At 33.9% G+C, this 20185-nt stretch overlaps 2 protein-coding genes across 5 annotated transcripts in view; one reads left to right on the top strand and one right to left on the bottom strand.

Annotated features, from left to right (window-relative positions):
• The window catches only part of LOC136035515 (WD repeat-containing protein 76-like), a 76341-nt gene extending 65157 nt beyond the window's left edge, over positions 1-11184 (bottom strand). The window contains exons 1-2 of one of the 4 annotated variants that reach the window (XM_065717353.1): positions 11110-11184; positions 2374-2594 (exon numbers count right to left, since the gene is read on the bottom strand). In XM_065717353.1, the coding sequence (XP_065573425.1) occupies positions 2374-2594; positions 11110-11112 (224 nt within the window). In that variant the 5' untranslated portion in view covers positions 11113-11184. Of the gene's footprint in view, positions 1-2373; positions 2595-8111; positions 8150-10829; positions 10857-11073 lie in introns of those variants that run through there. The other 3 variants (XM_065717354.1, XM_065717352.1, XM_065717350.1) reach the window with 3 other exon arrangements.
• Positions 11185-11442: 258 nt separating this feature from the next.
• On the top strand, positions 11443-20185 carry LOC136035514 (protein farnesyltransferase/geranylgeranyltransferase type-1 subunit alpha-like). Its single transcript, XM_065717349.1, has 2 exons — positions 11443-11534; positions 16757-20185. Exon 2 carries the CDS (start codon positions 16902-16904, stop codon positions 17862-17864), a length of 963 nt encoding a protein of 320 aa, XP_065573421.1. The 5' UTR covers positions 11443-11534; positions 16757-16901; the 3' UTR covers positions 17865-20185.

Below are 20185 nucleotides of genomic sequence, written 5' to 3'. Positions count from 1 at the left end.
AAACCCTCTCAGGAAGTTCCCATTTCCCTTAATTCTTTCTTTATGACATCCTACAACCCCAATGGTACTACATTGGTATACTATAAGAACACGAGTTTTATACTCGTGTGGCACCGAAAAGGGGGCTGGTTGAGTGATAACACTGATTCTTCTTCATCTGATAATCGTTTTGGTTAGAATGGAGACACTTTCGCACAATGTCATTCCCAAAATCAAATTCTTGAGCTCTGCAGTATGTTGTTGCTGCTGAGTTCAAGCTCTACATTCAGTATTATCCAGCTGAGCTCAATCTTACTGCGCCAATACCGAACATAAAGATAGATCCTGTATCACCGATCCTTTGCCTTTTCATTGCTCTTTTCTAGCCTTTTCAGCACAAATTTCACTGATTAAAATCTACCAATTTCAAACCAAAAGTGGTAAGAAAAATTATTAAGAAGTTATTTGCTACGCAGAAAAAAAGTTATTTTAATTGAAGCAGTGACTACGCAGGCACAGAGTAACCAAATTTCACAGTAAAACAACTTTTTGATACTCAATACTCTTTAGAATGGATTTGCATTTTGTGAGAATACCACTAATTTTACATGTCAGTCACAGGAATACAGTAACAAAAAAAACACGTTTTCAGATGGCCGAAACCAAGAAGCAGAGCTGGTCGAAAGACAACACTAAATCTGCATACAAGCTTAGTCTGTCCTGTTTTAAAAATATAAAAAAAAAGAAATAATTTAAAAATACCAAAGCTTGCCTACTTAATGAAATACTGCAGATTTTATCCAAATAAACTTAGAAACTTGATTTAATAGATCAAATTTTATTTGTTTAATATTTTCTAATTCTGCTGAATAACAGCGCAGCTTCTGTGGTACTACTAAAATTTTAATTTTGTCAAAGTTATGACAAAGCACCATGGTATATCAGCTTTCCATACTCTTTAGCATTCACTAAGCAGTGGGCAGAGACCCTATTTCGTTTTTGCAAGATTGCATTATCTTACCAACAACCAACTGTATCCCTGTAGTTGCTTTATTGCATTGTGATATACCAGAGAGAACGGAATTTGTCATGCTTTTGTTTGATTTGCTGTTATAGCAAGGTGAAAATCATCACACTGGACATTAAGATAAGAGTTTTTACCATTTGGGATATGTTTTTGTTTTTCTTTTCTGAATATTTTGTTGAATTAGATTAGATGATTTGCTTCTATTTTTTATTCCCGTTGATTGAACAATAGTTAAATTCATTCAGTTGGATAGGTCTATTAGATCTTACCAAACCAGCTAAGATATTCAAAATATAGTCATAAAGACATTTTGGAATTTTATTGAGTAAGTTCGTTAATCCCTGAATTTCTCATTCATATATTCCGTTATTATTCATATATCCTGAATTTATATTCCGAAATCAAGCAAAGATTCTGAAGTGAAATAGGGCTATTTGAAATCCCCCTTGGCAAGTTAGAGTGCTATTTTTGGAAGGTCAAGCAGAATCTAGCTTTTGTTGCCAGTAGTGCCATCTGCTGATAGGGTGAAACTGCTGATCCTTTTTACCCAACCTCTCTAGATTTGGAAAAATACCTTTTTTGGTGTTTTCAATGAAGAAAATCAAATAAACAGCAAAATAATTACCTAAATCTTGATATTAGGTATACAGTACTAGGCTAAAAATACTTGAAAGAGTCTTAACAAACCCATGAGAAGAAATTTTTCTAATTGCCTTCCCAGCATCAGTAAACATACAGCATTCTCTTCTCACTCTTACTACTTACGCCGACAAATTCGAAGATAGCTTGCAAAACAGAGAATATTGCCAATTATAACTACGTATTACGTACGTAATACGTATAACTATTGATAGGCTTCTGTGCGTGAAGCCAATATGTTCGCATAATATATATATTCATTAATATTATCATCGAAAAAGATTTTTTTGCTGTTTTCCACACCTTATTTGAAATATCATAGCCGTTTTTCTATGTTTTCATTTAGTGTTATTTGTAAATAATTAGAAAATTTGGAATAATTTTACACTTACTCAAAGTTGCATTTTGTAAAGTTTTTATTTAAATTTATTGTCATTGTATTTATTGTATTGTAATTAAATTTTATTGTAAAGTACATGACGTAAATTCTTAAGCCCCTTCCTTGGTTTTTTTGTTTGAATTATCAAAATTGTGAGAGGGAAATTAAGCCAAAAGGGTATGAGTCCCTTTAAATAAAAACCGTACAAATGAGTCCGTTAAAATGTGTATAATCCAATCAACTCATCAGAAAAATTTTTATTTCATATTATAATATTAGTCAAGTTTTATCTAAGGGAATAGGTATGTTGACCATTCTGTAAGCATTAAAACCTTAAAAATAAACTTACTCTAATAACTTTTTCCTCTCCTCTATATTCTTCAGTATAAGCTTTTCATATTCTGAAATTTGGGGCTCTTCCACTTTTAGTTTTTTCCTTGACGGCTCTTTTGTGTTTTTTCTGGATTGACGCCTTTTTGGAGTTACAGCTTCTTCACCCCCTGTCTCCTCTTCTGACTTTGGGATTGTCTCGTTGCCGTTCAGATTACTTTCAGGCATTTCTTCTTTTTCCTACAAAGAAAACAGAATTAAACCTGTACGTGATATGTGATCATAGACGGATGCACATAGGATCAGTTATTTTTGGATGGATATGTTCAGAGAATTGTTCTCAGGGGAAGGGGAGAAATTGGAAACAACTCATTTTTAGGCCACTATTTCCTGGCTGCATAATGAGGGTCTCAGGGGGAGGAGCATCCCAGATACCCCATTTCCCTCTGTGTGCAGTTAAGGATAAATAGAAGTATTTTTGTACTAATGAGATGTTAGAACAAAGAAAGAAAAGCGAAAGTAATAGTAAACATAGAAGCTGGCGTGGAAAAAGGGGGGTAGTATAGTAGCAATGCTACTTGGAAAGTTTCACAGCCTAGTGAAATTTGTTGGTAGACTGTCAGAAAATACCACAGCTTCCATTATCCATAAATTTGTCGACGGCTTTTGAAATTTTGTCGAGTTCTGCTACTGGCTGCTTTAGAATATTTTGCATACCTGCATAGAGGAAGATGAAAATTGACAGGATAAACAATCTAAATTAGCCACTGGCAAACCTGTACATACAGAAAATTGTAACTGTATACTATTAAACAAGAACTGTGCATTTCAAGTTTTTGACCTCTACTCTCTTAAGAGAATTTTAAAATGTGCAATTTCATACACAAATCTGTGTGCGCTAGGAAGATTGAAAATGTTTTTTAGAATATATGCCCACTGGGTGTTCACATCTATTTTGATCCAAAACATAAAGAAACTATGAAGTTTAGTGTCTTAGGTTTTAGGGATGTTTGCCAGGTTTTTTTTTCCAATATTTAAAATAGCAAAAATAAGAGGCTTAAAATAAAATTTTAAGAGAATCCATATTTTTAGATCAACATAAAAACATTTTCTACTAAGCCTAGAGAGCTCAAACTTTGTTTATCATTATTATTATTAGGGGCCTAATGCTATTGCTGGTAGTTTTTTCCTCTCTTTTCTTTTTTTCAATTTTTTCTATGACACTTCCTAAGTCAATGTTTACTTTGATATATTCTGCTTTTAGCAAACTTGGGGCAGTTTATATCACTGAACTACACATAAAGTGGAAATACCACTCGATGCCTTTTTTTCGTTCTTTTCGAATGTGATAATCTCTTTACTTGAAAATTCAATATTAAGCCCTTTACTGAACCTTGAAGAAGATACGTTTTTCTGTCATTTAAATAACAGTTATATATACTACTGATAATATTACTCTTGTTTACACAGGTTAACCCATAAATTGAGCCGACTTTGACGTAATCAAGAACCAGAAAACACATGTGAACTATATAATTTGGGCTATATATTTGCACATGAGGAGGATGGGGTAAAGTATAATGGAGCTACAGTTGAAATGTGTTAACTACAATTACTCTGCATATAATAAAATAAAAGCGTTAGTTTTTAACTCTTTCATATAGCAAAAAATTAAGAGAAAAAGGTATCATCTTTGAGGGTCTGAAAGGGCTAAAATTGAATTTCTAAGTCTACCGATTACTATATTCAGAAAGAGAAAAAAGGGCATCAAGCAAAAGAGTAATATCAACTGCCCCAAATTTACTCTACTTTTTAGTATGTTTAATGGTCTGTTTTCTAAAATTTGTAAACTTGATGGTTCCAAAATACTCAGCGGGCTTTTTCATAAAAGCTTCAAAAGGCTAAACAACTTAGTCCTTAAAGGTTCTTTTATGTGTAACAGGGTATTTCTAAAATACCCAGTGAGCTTATAATACCCTATAAGCTTTTTTTAAAGGCTCTAAAAGGCTTTAAAAAAAGACTAAAAGATGCAGCAAGAGACTTTAAAGTCCAGCTGATTTCCATTTCATGGCCATTTAGCCAGGAAGTGCAGTAGGGGCTGGAGAAAGGTCTAAATGATTTAGAAGTCTTCTAATGGTTCTTCCATAAAACGTAGTGAATAGCCCGCCATCAGGTTTATCTGACTTTCCAAGACATCATTAACAACATTCAACAGTTACAAATATCAATGACATTAATCGTGCGTCAGTAAGTTTTCATTTTATAGTAGCCTATTCTTGACCATGTTTCATGTTTCTTGAGCCTTATCTTCATTTAGTCTGGATCTTTCTTTTTCACATATGTTAAACAGTGGTTGTGATTTGGCACAAATTAAAAAAAGCATAATAATACATGAAATCAAGCTTTTTAGGGAGCGTTAAAGGTAATTTTTATTGCGTCTTGTTTGCTTTCAAGTGGTTTTAAAAGTAGATTTATCTTTATACATAACGAGAATAAAAAAAAAGCTCATAGCAAAATTGGTAACTCAGAAATGAAGTATTTCTTCTAAACTTGAAAGTTGTTGAAGTGGCAATAGGGGCCTTAGAGATGATGACAGACTACCTAAATTAATATAAAAAAAACACCCAGAGCAAAGGTAAAGGTTACTGCTGCAAGTAGAACAACATCTGGAAGAAAACAAATAACTAAACAAAATAGTAAAACATCTGAGGAGCATACCATTCCAAAAAAGAATGCTTTTCTTCAGACATCATAATAAGCATCTACAGTTCAGTTTCAAACCGATTTATATCCCCAGTAACAATGATGTAACTTCACTGCTCATAGAAACTTGAAAAATTTAAGTAACTTCAAACTTTAAAATGAACTTAGTAGACAAAGTAGAAAAATAATTTTCAAGTTTTCTAGAACTTTTGCTCAAAAGACTTAGAAGCAAAATATTTCTGGATATCAAGTTTTTGTATTAGATAAAAATAAGAAAAAAAATTAAAGCCTAATTCTCGCGCCCAAAAAGTAGGGGGCCTTAGGCACATGCCTAGACAGTCTAAAACTTAGTCCACTCCTGTCTGTCATTGTTTGTGTATTTAAAGAAGCATCAGACAGTAATTTTGGTCTTTTTTGTATTAATTTGAGATGAAAAATCCCGATTTTCAGCATTTAATGTAGTCGTTTATACATCTATTAAGACAACATTATTATTTATTAGCCATTGTCCATAATGTGTGACACGAAAACAAACATTACTGTACATGACTTAATCAAACATTAAGTAAAGCAGCTTAGTTAAACGAAATTCGCAAAGAAGTATCTAGAGCAGGCTAACTGTTTCAAACAGTTTGTTGTAATGAACAATAAGTAAGGAGCAATGCAGCTCAATAGAAATCAAAAATCTAAAGAATAGAGTCTCGATAACAATTGATACATCAAATTCGTCAAATTTAATGGTACCCATAAAGTTATGAGCCTGATTTCCATTTCATGGCCGTTTAGCCAGGAAGTGCAGTAGGGACTGGAGAAAGGTCTAAATGATTTAGAAGTCTTCTAATGGTTCTTTCATAAAACGTGGTGAATAGCCCACCATCAGGTTTATCTGACTTTCCAAGACATCATTAACCATACTGTTTCATACCAGCTAACTGTTTCAAACAGTTTGTTGTAATGGACAATAAGTAAGGAGCAATGCAGCTCAATAGTAATCAAAAATCTAAAAAATAGAGTCTCGATAACAATGATACATCAAAAGAATCAAATTTTGATGCTTATTCAAAATATTTAAAATTCGTCAAATTTAATGGTACACATAAAAAGTTATGAGCCTGAGAGAATTTTTCCAATTTTTGAAAAAGGAAGAGAGACACATCCAAAACATCAAGTAGTCTCAATGAAAATCACATCATCAGGTTCAGCATACCAGAAAACCTGACTGTAGAAGTTTCAAGCTCCTACGCACAAAAATGTGGAATTTTGCATTTTTTATCAGAAGAAAGATCAAAGATGCATGTTTATTAGTTTTTTTTTAACAAAAGGGTGATTATGTCAAACCAGTGATTGTAGAAGATCAGGAGAGGATTTATTTAAATGTCCATCAAAAGTTCTAGTGCCCTTTTTAAGTGACCAAAAATACTGGAGGGCAGGTAGCACCCCTCAAACACTCATTTTTTCCCCAAAATCACCTGATCAAAAATTTGATACAGCCATTTTTCAGCACAGTGAAAAGAACCTAATAACTATGTCTTTGAGGATAAATTAACCTCCACAGTCCCCAGGGAAGGGCTGCAAGTTATGAACTTTGCCCACTGTTTAGACATAGTATTGGTTATTAGGAAGCATACAGATGTTTTTATGTGGATTTTTTCTGGTAGAGGGGTGAGGGGTATGTGGGAGGATTTTTCCATGGAGTAATTTTCCATAGGGGAATGGAATATTCAATGGAGAGAGAGCAGAATTCTCCCAGCATTATTTAAAAAATGATCAGAAATTAAATAAAAAAAAAAGAAGTTTTTTTCAACTGAAAGTAAGGAGTAACATTGAAACTTCGAGAACATAATAATGTACATGACGGGGTGGCCCCCTTGTCGATACCTCACTCTTTACTCTAAAGTTTTTTGGTACTTCTGAAAGAACTTTTTATAATAATTAAATGGCCTTTGTGATTCAGGAGTCATTCTTAAGGGATTAAGACAAAATTGGAACCTTAGCAACACAAAATAGTGAACTGATTGGGACAAAATACTGCAATGTATTATGGACCAATGTAAAGGAAAGAAAATGACAAAAAAAACTATATTGTAAAGATACCAGCAATAATAGGGGCAAAAATAACTAACTATATAGGTCAAGTACATTAGCTGAACATAGGCAAAGCAAAATGAAGATGAACAAATACCAAAGCAACCTACATGTAACCAAGATTTTAATAGCTAACTTGCTAGTTAATTTTAAAATGTGTATATGGTTATTTTAATTTCTGACAAGTAGGATGCTTCAAGCTCAAGTATATGTTATGTACACATGAGATCTTAACACAACTTGCAGGCTAAGTTATAGGCTAATTTAATAAGGTATAACTAGCCTAGTTAGCTAATTTGAAAGTGTATTAAGAACTTGGTAGTGTATTAAGAAACTGTATTGAAAAATATGCATACATAGTGTATTTATTTAGCAAACTATTTGGTTAATCTGGCCACCACCAATCTGAACATCCTGTATGTGCTATTAAATAAAAACAAAAAAAACAACTGAAATTAAGTAGCAATACTAAAACTTAAAAAAGAAGAAATTGTTCCATGTATTAAGGGGCTGCCCAGTTCTTCAATCCCTTGCTCTTCATGCTAGAGTTTTTTTTTACCACTTTGTGTTTCAGGAATTGTTCTTAAAGAACTGATGCAAAAATTCAAACTTTAGTATAAAAATCAATGTATTAAGGACAGGGTAGTTTCCCTCATATATGTAATAATTACGTTTGTTTTAATTCCAATGTAGCTCCTTACTTTTGGTTAAAAAAATGTTTTTCATTTAATTTCTGATTGTTTTTCAAATAATACTGAGGAATATGTCCCCCCCCATCCATGGAAAATCCCCACTGGAAAAATTCTTCCATAGATGGTTCATCTTGTGTAAAATCCCCCCCAACTGGATAAATCAATCCTCATTGAAAATTCTACCTAGAAAATTTGCTTGGATAATTCTGCCTGAAAAATCCTCCTTGGCCCACTTTCATATGAAAAAAAAAAACTTTTTTTTAATTTAATTTCGAACCTTTTTCCAAATTATGCTGGAATTTTCCACCTCCATGGAAATTAAAAAAGAAGAGATGGAAATTAAATGAAGGAGAACCAATCATCCCTTAGATATGTGGAATCACCAGCAGTGTCCTGCAGGGAAGTGTCTTGAGACCTACTGTTCAATATCTATATAAATGATATTTTTCAACTCCTTCAAATTGTCTCACTCTCTATGCTGATAACTCAAAGTTGATTGGTGCGGTCAACTGTGATTTGACTGCAATTATATTATCATGAAAAGAGAAATCACCAATGCAACAGCACAAACACAAAAAAAAGAGAGACAGAAGGATGTATAAGAGATTATTTCCAGTAGATCTCCCTATATTTTCATGAAGTTGTACAAGGTTCTTGTCAGGCCAGCACTTGATTTTAGAATGTCCATATCATCACCAGGATACAAGAGTGATGTGCAGCTTCTGGTGGGGGTAAAAAACAGAGCTAATAAGGCAATAATAAAGAGACAAGCTTTATGACAATGATTTGAAGGCACTGAAATTATCTACACCAGTGTACATAAAATAACAAGCTGCATATGACATATAAGCTTAGGCCTACTTTCCAAGAAACCCCTTAATTCATTTGTCCACTTCCCAAAATATTGGCACTGACAAGAGTGGATGTTCAAGCCACCAATCAAAACTTGATACTGACAGTAGTTTTTCTCTTGCTGTGTAGACAACTGCTATAATAGTCTTGCAGATACAACAGTCTCAGCACCCAATGATGAAGCTTTCAAAAAGTTAATATATGTTGAATGCAGTGGTGTTCCCTGAGAGTACCAGTCAAAGATGGATCTATAGCATAATCTGGGAAAGGGGCAATGTGACATTCACCATAATCACCTTAATCCATCTGAGGGATTTAAGGTCTTCCAGACCTGTAGTGCTCTTGAAATGATGACTGCCAGTTGAACTCCATTGCTTCTTCTCCTACTCTTTGTCAAGTTGGTTTTTGAAGGAATAGATGAGGGAGCACTGACAGTTGAATCTGTCAGTTGATTCCAATGGTTTATGACTCTTCTTGAAAAGAATGTTTAGCAAGTTTTTGATTGGGAGCTTAACTTTGGTAGCTTCTTGGAGTGTCCTCTTGTGTAGTGCTGGTTGGTACTGAGATTGCCGCCAAAGATTGCTGACTTTTTGTTCTACAGCTTGTAAGTAAGCATCATATTGCTGTGCAAGCGTCTGTAAACCAGAGTGGGTAGTTTGAGGTACCTGAGGTGGTCCTCCTATAAGGTCAATGCTAAACTTTGTATGTATTTTGTTGCTTGTCTCTGTATGTTTTTGATGAGCCTCACATCTTGTCAATAAGAAGGAGCAGCAAGACAGATGCCAAAATCAAGATGGGGCCTAACAAGAGCCTTATATAGTTTTATAAATATAGATGCCTGTCTGCTGTTGATAGTTTGTTTTAGTAGTCCAAGACTGGAGCTTGCACGGGAAACAACATGCTGGACATGGCTGTGAAATTTAAGTTTATCATCAATGATGACACCAAGATCCCTTTCTTCTGCTCTGTTCTCTAGTTTCTCTCTTACTTTGGTGGTGGGGTTGAAGATTGTGTAGTTGGCCATTGGGTCCAAGGTGTAATACACTTGACATCAATAATTGATCAAATTGACAAGTTTACTTTAGTAAAGAGTGGAATACCAAAAAAAAAACAGATAGAGAACACCACAGATAGCCTGCCCCATCCCCCTGGATCTACTAGTGGGATGGCATTTGATGTTTGATCAACCACATCAGCAACTATGGAGTGATTCACAGATCCAGAAGGATCTTAGTTTGCTCCAAAGTACAAATTATTGTAATTTTCCAGAACTGTATACCTGTCCAATGGTTTTAATGAATGTTACCTTTTACTAGCATATAGTAATATCCAATGAGAACACAAAACAAAAATATACTTTTTTCAGTAACAAAGTAACCACATTGCAAGGAACAACTCTTCTTAAAAAAACATCTTAATAAAATAAAAGTAGTACCAACAGATTCCTTATTTTATGCCTATTTTCAATAATCACTTTGAAATTAGGTCAACCTTAAATAACATTGACTGGCAAGATAATGAGGTGTTGAACTTAATTTGAAGACTTGCTGGGGGTGTGAACTTCCTCAAGGTTATGCAGTTTTAATAGTTGTTGCCCTGTCAATACAAACTCCCTCCCCTGATGGTCCTATACATAGCCCTAATAATATGAACATGCTTAGATATTTCTACATTAATATTTACTACTACTACAAATTCAAATTTAAGCATTTTTTGACCTAACACTACTGTAAATAATTTTGGCACTGCAAAAATGTAGTATTGTTTTCTTGAAAACAGCACTGAGAAAACATAGTATTAGCCTATTCTGTCAAACATGATGAATAACTCATGCCTTAATTGAAAATTTGTCATTTTTAAAAGCTCAAAATGTGCTTAAATTTAAATTTGTTGTAAAAGCAATTATGACATTTGTAAACAAGATATAAAAGGCATTGAGCAGTATGTTCACTTTATTGGTAACTCAATTAAAAATTTTACCTATAGGCTATAGGCAATACTTGTATGATAAACCCCCAACTGCTCATGTTTTTCATGCATTTAAATACTGTAAAGCAGTTATGTTTGCTAATTTCTTTACAATTTAGCATGAAAAAAGACAAAGAGAAGGGACAGAATATGGGACAAATATAATTTGACTTACATATTTCCACATCAGGTGGGTGGGGGTGGAGTATTTGGACAGTGTGAAGTCAGAAAGCAATTCTTACTTCACAATATCAGAAAAATTGTAGCCAACAAATTTTTTAGTTCTTTTAAACATTCTAGGGCTGTGTCCTTCATGGAGGGTTGTGTTGTCAGATAAAGCAAACATGAACCTGTGCCATTTTATTAAGTCATTTCCTTCCAAAGAATGATATCTCTAGACTCTTGTCTTGAGCTATTACCTTCAGCTTTTATAAATCCAAAGCACAAGTACGTACCATATCAGTAATCGAAAATTCCCTCTTTTGAACTTCAAAATTTCGCGCGTTATGCGTTCATGACAGTGTTTTATTAGGAGCCATTTGAGATTAATTATTTCGTAGGAAACGCAGCCTACGTAAGAGACAAATCAAAAGAAAAAAGCACGGTTTGAGTGTAGTTCATATCTTTTGGTGGCACTTCTGTTTTAGGCTATCTACTTAGTTCATTCATTAATTTGTTCATAGCTTGATTAGTTTTATTCTGAAGCTAGAAAGCGAAGTGGGCTAAGATTTCCGTAATTTATATCAACCCGTATTGAAGCCCGGTACCTCAAAACGAGGCTAAATGCGGAAAGACCCAAATCACCCAGCCGTCAAACAAGTTTCCATTCTGCATTGCATTGGATTACCCAAACATATTTGAATTTGGAGAGCAGGAGCTGGTAAATTATTATTTTTTCTGATATATTCAAAGAGAAGGAAACATAGACCGAAAACAAATCTTGTTCCACAATGTGAAAAACCAATTCATTGAATAAATGTGATTTGGGATATTGGTTGGTCCATTAGGAGAGGGGGCAAAGTCAAGTTGTGCATGTTAGACGTAAATCTAGTTTTAAAATTTTTATTGTCTCTCCTTGTGTAGAGGGTGGCCACTTAATAAAAACAGTTTCATCTCTTACCCCATCCTAACCTGAATAGAAAGATTTAGGGACTACTTTGTTATGCTTTTCTCATTACTGATAGTCTAGCCTATTAACTCCCTTCATCATCTTAATGTTATTAGGCTATAGCTTTCCAACTATCCAGAAGGGAACACTTAAAGCTAAACTCAAACAAAGTTTTGAAACTGAAAACAGTTTTCTTGTGCTTCATTTAAGCAGAAGATCTGTTTCTCTGAATGTCAGAAATACTTTTTTTTTCTCCTTGGATTTAGTCAGTGCCTGTCAACTTTTTCAGTTTAATGCATTGTTTCATGACAATAGGTTTGGTAAGAATAGATTAGGTTAGGTTAGGTCACCTTAGGTTTATTACAGATATCTGATATTTAGAACCAAATTGAATGTAACATATTCAATTTGTAACTAATTATAATAATAATTGTAATAATGATAATATAACTAATTTTCCAAAGAACCGTGAATTGACCTTGAAAAGAAACACTCCTGGATTTATTTCATGAAGATATCAAATACTTTGCAAAATATCCACTGAAAACTCAAATGAAAGTGGGTTTCACTAAGTCTGAACCAGCCAAAAATTGGCTTCAAATAAATGGCATACCAAATAGCCTTCCCATTAGCTAACAGCTTTCAGACATCTTTAAATAGCTGTTAGCCCATAAGCTAGTCAGCATGGCTACTGCTAAAGGAAATATATTAATAAAATAAAAGTAGTGATATTCAATTCCTTATTTTATGATCTTGAAAAGTTTCATGGTCATTCTTCTCACAATGCACTCCAATCTAACCTCTGATGGTCCCAGATATGTACCCAAACAATATATTTCTTGATTTTTTTTTGTTGTCTCATGATGTCGTGTCTTCTTTGTTAACAGGTTTCCTGAATTCTTTACTTATGAAAAACTGGTTTTACTGTAATCTCTAAGGGGTATTTGGCCTCTTTTGAGGGGGAGGACCCTCAGAAAGCTATGAATGGTAGCCAATTTTCTTAATGCACATCTTGTGGCCAGTTGTGACCCCTTTACTTGGGCTTAGCCTTTCTAAACTAAGGTTCTTGGGATATACTTTCTTGTATTACCAGTCACTACCTATTCCCTCCAAACTTTTAATCAGTTGCCCAATTCCCTGTTCTTACTCTGCATTGGAATATACACTTGTTTCCTCCAAACATTACTCCTTAAGCCATATGTCTAAGTTTTAACTTCAGTTGGCATCAACAGTTGTTCTCAATTTGATTATTTCATAGGATTGGACCCAGAGGAAGCTCAATTATGTTTCACTCAGATTTTTACCATATTTCACTATGCCCAAATTATTTTTGTGTACCTTTGTATTTTTTTTTCTGTGAATAATTTTAAATTATGTCATTTAGGCTAGTCATGTTTTAATTCAAATGTGCATTTACTTTCATCATTGGAGACCAATAGGCTAATTGACCATGTTTCTTAGACTATGAAATATGGGTGCAAAAACAACTATCTAGAAGTGCTGCATTGACAACTGGTCCCACACAGGGCTCCAAATTCAATCTTCTTATTTTCTTACTTGTTTTATGTGAGCTTTGTGTTTAACAATAATTCCATATCCAATCTTTGCTGATGACATGATTTTATAGTCAGCTGGGAAAGATATGTCTGACCTTTAGGGGGTGTGACCTCCTGAAAAAAATTCATTATTATTATGTCAAAATATCCAGTTACCTTAGTATTTTTTTTTTAATAGCTCCTCAAAATTTCTTAGTTAGGGTTTCAGATTAATTATAGGGTTGGATGTTACAAAAAAAAAAATGCACATACTCAGGCACAAAGAAAGATTAAATATGCCTGAAGAACATTATGGAGTCTGTTTCAGACTTTTAGAAACATTATCAAAAGGTCCTTAACTCATGAAGAAAACTAGCTGAACTGTCATAGTCTGTTATACTGACCAAAAAATGCAGAACTAGATTTTAATTGAAGAAAAATTATGAATTCAAATAATGTTCAAAACAAAATGCTGGACTCGAACCCTAAATAAGAAGGAAATCTCAATAGTTTAAAGATGTTTCTTTGACTTTTCATATAATTTGTCTAATCTATTATGCTTTTCTCCCAGAGCTGCCTCCCTCTCCAAAATAGAGCCATGTAATAAGTGCTCAATGGCCATTCAGCTGCATGTTCATTGTTGTTGATTTTCTTTTTTAGTATGCTTCCAGTTGTAGTTTTTTTTTAAAGAAAGTGATTACCGTAATTACCTTAATTCACACTTAGGAGCAATAAGGTCCAATGGATCTGTGTTGCTCTGTGAGTGATGATGGTTGACATGTGTTACTAATCTGGATCATGCCAGCAGTATTTCCAGTTCCTACATGACCACTCATTATCCAGTGACTTCTTGAAAGTTACAGGTGAAGTTGCTTACACTGAAGTTGCAGAAGAAGTTTTGATGCATTCTTGTTTTCCTGTGGCATTTAGAAAGAATGGCCTCTTGTATGGGATTGGTGGGACTTGTTCAGGTTGAGGAGACTTGATATGTTGTTGGAGAGTTTGTGGGTAAGCAGCATGTCACTTCTTCTATGGAAGTTTTTTTTAGTCTTTCATCATAGGGGAGGTCTTTCAGCCAATCCATTACCTTGGTGGCAGGAAAAAAACAATTATGCATTGAAGAGTTTTGGCTTTTTACTTAGCAGCTCTACTATGCTGCCTCTGATTAGTGTAAGGTGGAATTCGTTTCGGAAGGTATTTGTAATACCATCTATCTACCTTTGTATCAAAATGTGTTGGATTCTTGACTATTCAAAATTAAAATCTTTTCCACCTTTTTTCTATAATAATGAAAAGTAATTGCCTTGACATGGATTGTTATCCTAATTTTGACTTAAGAACTATCACAAGCTCTGGTTTCAAATGTCATGTAATTGCTACCATTGTAAATCAGTCTGATTTTTGGAAGTGCTACATCTACCAACAGAGAATTTCTTGAGAAATTCTCTTCTTCATCTTTTTCAAATTCAAGTCTGGTCGATGTAACTTCATAGTTTCTACCACACTGTTGTTCATTCCAACTCAAATTCATATCCTTAAAAAAAATTAAACTCTTGGCTCATAACATCAGCCACACATAAAATATCATTTTTCCTCATTGAGCTGTCAGTCTCATGTGCGGATGACATCATGCTATTGTTTGAAAATTTGAAGTTGCTGCAGACCTCTGTTCATAAGCTTCATATTGGTTTTCTTGACTTTGGATCATCAGCTGTTTCCTCAAACTAAATTTATGTTTTTGGTTGTTGTTAGCCTCTTGACTCAAAGATCAAGGTTTGTCTTGCTGCCGTTTCTGTCACATCAAAATTTTATGGAGTCTGTAAAATTGTGATAAGATGGACACCTTAGTCTTTAGATTTAGAGTTTGATTTGATCCAGTAGATGATTTTTTGTTGATTTTTTATTGATGTTGTATGTTTTGAGTCGTAATATTTACTTTTGTGTATTTGTGTTGACACGTCTATGTGTCATCATTAAAATTTTTCTTTTTTCATGTGTATCTTGTTGTTTTTTTTATGCTGGGAGAGCAGGTGATATGGATACTTTGTAACAAGATACTCAACACATTTTTAGCAATACTTTGTCTCATTTTATAATTATACCAGCATAACACAGGGTATTATGGACACTTTGACAGGAGGGTCAATAAATTTTTAGTCATACTTATTTTTCCCTTGCCATTCATACCAACAAAGACTTTATTTATTTGCCTATATTTCGGTAATTTATGACAAATTTGCTTCTATTGCCATTTTTGAAGGATGAACAGTATATTGCAAGTCACCCAAACTATCTCAGTATCCAAAATAAGGAGATGATAAATTGCACATGTCATTGATATCTGTAATACATTGATAGAAATTTGAAACCCTGTCAAAACCAGAAAGTATTAATCTATTTTGAAATGAGTCTTTTGTGAACAAAGATGTTTCTACCTGCATTCTTTTGTAGTACTAAGTGGAATTCAATATTGCTGATTTGAAATTGTACCTCATTAAGTGAAAAAAAAAACTACTTTACCTAACGGAATTCAACTTTTTGGGTCTCATAAATGAATTTACAAATCAACTATAAAAAATGATTATGATTGTTTGAATAAGTTGTTTTTATTATATTTTTTATATTTGGGGTTATAATTAGTTGTTGAACATATGTCACATCTGGTGACAGTGGGTTTATACCTCTGGTTTTTGCTCTATCTTCTTCTTAAATACAAAAGAAAATTCTTTTTGGGACATACCATTTTGAAAATTTTGAGGGATTGATAACTACAGTGTTTAATCGATGGCAAAGAAGCAAACTAAAGTGTTGCTCTCTTCCCACTGTTGTCATCAAAGCTCAACTCAAATGTAGCAAACGTTCGAGTTCCCGGGCAATAAATCTAGTTATTTCTCAATCAGGAACATCTCATTATAAACGGCGTCTCCAGTCCAAACACAGAATAGTGGATTGACCAAAAATAAATTGTGCATATACCTAAAATGGTATATGCCAGAGAGAATATCAAAGGACTTTTCAAGGAAATGGGGTCACTGGAACGCAAAAGGCACATTTTGGGGGGGGGGGAGGATGGAGACAGATGCAGATGGGTCCATTATTTCAAATAGACGCAGGTCGTTATACCACATAGAATGGGTGATATATACCCCATTCTATGTGGATGTGTGTACATACCTGCATGCAAGGGATAGTGTTTCCTAGATATTGATTCAAGGATCCCCTTTAAAAAGATATAATAATTTACATAGCAATTTTGACCCACCCCTCTCGCTCTCTCTTTTGGTTCAATCTGTGAAAGAATAAGTAGCCTATTAATAAACTTGTATATTTCTTTTGACCTCAACCCCTGGGAAATTTCTTGATGCCTGTATAATCCAAAAAAATATTTTGAGACCTGTGTAGTCCTATGGCTGTAGTTCTTCTGATTATTGACTAATCTGATCAATTTCTCTTTTATAGATCAAAAGATATCAAGAGGTGGCCAGGTCTGGCACAATCAATTGAAACGGACGCTTCTTTAAAAGGTACTTTCAGACTTGAACAATTTTTGGCATACAGAAAGTTCTAATAACCTCAGCGAGGAAACATCCAAAGAAGGTGCACAATGGTTAATGATGCTGAAGATGTAGCTTTTGTCTTGTATTGTGATCGTCCTGATTGGAATGATATCACACCAATTCATTTAGATGAAGGCCCCAATCCAATTGTCTCCATTGCATATTCTGATACATTCAAAGACGTGTATGGATATTTTCGGGCTATAGTTGTTGCAAATGAAAGATCTGAACGAGCTTTTGAACTGACAACAGATGCTGTTCAGTTGAATCCAGCTAATTATACAGCCTGGCAATATCGACGACTTTTGCTAGAAGATTTAAATAAGCCACTAGCTGATGAATTGGAGTTTTGCCGGGATACAATAGAGAATAATCCAAAAAACTATCAAGTGTGGCATCACAGACAATATGTTGTTTCCAAACTAAAAGATCCTTCAAAGGAGCTGAGATTCACCGAAATCATACTTTCAAATGACCCAAAGAACTACCATGCCTGGACACATAGACAGTGGGTTCTTACTAAGTATAAGCTCTTTGATGACGAAATTGAATTTGTTGAGCGTCTACTTGATGATGATTTATTCAACAATTCAGCTTGGAATCATCGGTTCTTTGTGATTAAAAATCACTTAGGTTTCACGCCTGGTATATGTTCCAATGAAATAAAGTATACTCTTAAGTCAATATCTAAAATGCCCATGAATGAAAGTTCTTGGAATTATCTTCGAGGCATACTTAATGAAAGTGAAGAAGGTCTTTGTGGGAATGAGGATGTTATACATTATTGTGAAAGACAGTATGAAGATGGGGATAGAAACCGGTTTTTGCTTGATTTTATAATTGCAATGAAACAGCATAAACTAGAAAAAGGAGGAGTTGAAAATAGGTCAGCTTTCGTACAGGACATTGTTAGTATGTGTAAAGATTTAGCGGAAAATGCTGATGTTATTCGGCGGAGCTATTGGAATTTTGTAGCTTTATCTGTTACTAGTGAATATGAGTCAAACTAATTCTACAGGTATTTAGAGATGGATACCGCTCACATATGAATAGGGACCAGGAATTTGGTATATTCTTTGGTATACTCTTTGACCTGTATTATCAAATTTCAACATATTTTTGCCTTTAAAAAAAAATCTTCTCGAAGGACTCATCATGTAATATAAAGAGGATGGGAGTTTTCTGATGTCGTTTCTCCCTCTTTTATCCCTCTTCACGCATAGATGCACACAACAGCGCCTTCGGAGGGGTGTCCATTTTAAATCATAGTTTTAAATTGTTTGGGTGCAGAACAATATTGGTAGGAAACTCCTATTGTGTGTGCTGTTTTGCAATAAGGGTAAGTGTAGTCAGTTGTTTGTAAATGATAGTCTTTTGTCCAAACGGCAATAACAAAATCGTGTTTAAATTTTTTCAAATCTTAAATTCCTTCAAAATAATCTAAAAATCTAGTGGGAAAACTGTTTACAAATTGCCTCTATCCCTCCTCCTTCATGCGGAAATGTGATAACAAAAGTATAATGTTTAAAAGTAAACCAGAGATTTAGCTTCACTGGCCGATTTTATAAAGTAACAAGAACATCGATATGTATGGAAATCTGGATATAAAATGACAGTTTATTTAAGTTTTAAGTTCCTCAAACCCTGATTCTGAAAAAAACCCTGGTCCCTCTTGGGTTTCTGGTTAGCTTTGTTTATCTAAAAACTGCCTGAAAGAATTCTTGAACAAGAGTCTTTTGTCTAAGTTTTTGGCTTATTTTGTTTCCTATTGTAAATGCCAAGCAAATTTAATCCATTGCCTAATTTCTTGGATCTGGGTTTAGAACAGACTGGCCTAGATATTTTGAAACTTTGAAGTCTTATCTTGTTAACATGCCTGAAAGAATTCTTGAACAAGAGTCTTTTGTCTAAGTTTTTGGCTTATTTTGTTTCCTATTGTAAATGCCAAGCAAATTTAATCCATTGCCTAATTTCTTGGATCTGGTTTTAGAACCGACTGGCCTAGATATTTTGAAACTTTGAAGTCTTATCTTGTTAACATTATTAGTTTGTTAATTGATCATTGTTGTAGCCAAGCCGCTTAACTCTACTTCTGAAATTTTTAAAGTTTCAGCCAAAGGCCTTAGGAACTGATAAGGTACGAAGTTTAATTTTTGTCTGTGAAAGCGCAGAAAAAGCTGTCTATTTCCACACGACATCACGACACATATTGCACGACACATCTGTGAAAGCGCAGAATTAGCCGTCTATTTCTACACGACATCACGACACATAATTCCCCATAAGTATTATTCTTATCAAAATAGTAAAAACCAGATTTCAATTTTTGTTGACAAATTGTATTTTCTAATAAATTTACAAGAACTGTCAAGTAAAATGTATTAAACAAAACAGAATGACTTTTTCTCCTTTTTATTCAATTGTCTTTATATCTATTTTTGTGAAAAACTGGGAAACTACATTCGTCTTTTTAAAGCTGTTTCTTCTGACAAAGTAGATTGTAAATTCGCAATCTGATTCAAAATATGCTACTCAACTGACAATCTGGATCATGAAAATGCTTCTCCACTGAAAATTGGGATTATGAGCTCACAAGCTCACTGATTTTGAAATGTGAATTAAGATTATCAAATATTACCTATTGTGAATTCAACGATCTTGCTAGAAACCAAGGTTATATTGTTAGGATTGTGAGTTAGTAAGTTTTATTGTTCTATAGTTCGCAATTAGAGAGTAACATTTCTTCAGTCGGTTTTTATAAACATCATTGTTTCACCAAAACCTTATTTTCAGACAACCCCATACATAAATGGAGTTTGACATGGGTTGTGTACATTATCGTTTTGAGTAATCGTGTCTTTCAGAACCCGTTTTTCAACCATGCTATTTTGGGGTATTCTAATTTTGAAAAATGAGAACCTGAAAATTTTTTTGTCGATCCTGCTAAGTCACGCATAAATCCTGTATCGTAAAACGAGGCTTATTGATCCTGAAGCCTCTTCCAGGAATCTGATTTGTCAATGGAAAAGACCTCTATTTGCTTCAAAAAGTTTTGAGGCAAGGACTTTTATAATTTTTGGTAATTCCTTATTCTAGATAGATTGGAATGAGGGAGTTGTTCTACATTCACTGTTGATTTTGTTTCTTTACTTATCTTTGCTTAAACTGTAACTGTTTTTCACTATGGCTTGATATTTTTCTTTATTTGTTGCATTGGAAATGTTTTCTAGTGTATATGTTTTGTTTTATCTTAATTCCAATCTGTTATCTATCTTTTACAAATTATTCTGTAGCATTAAACCCTTTATTAATAAATGTCATGGTTTATCTA

Source organism: Artemia franciscana, chromosome 14, assembly GCF_032884065.1.
Source record: "Artemia franciscana chromosome 14, ASM3288406v1, whole genome shotgun sequence".
NCBI classification, from domain to species: Eukaryota; Metazoa; Arthropoda; class Branchiopoda; order Anostraca; family Artemiidae; genus Artemia; species Artemia franciscana.
The sequence above is the reverse complement of the archived record's forward strand: the minus strand, read 5'-3'. Positions and strand labels throughout refer to the sequence as shown.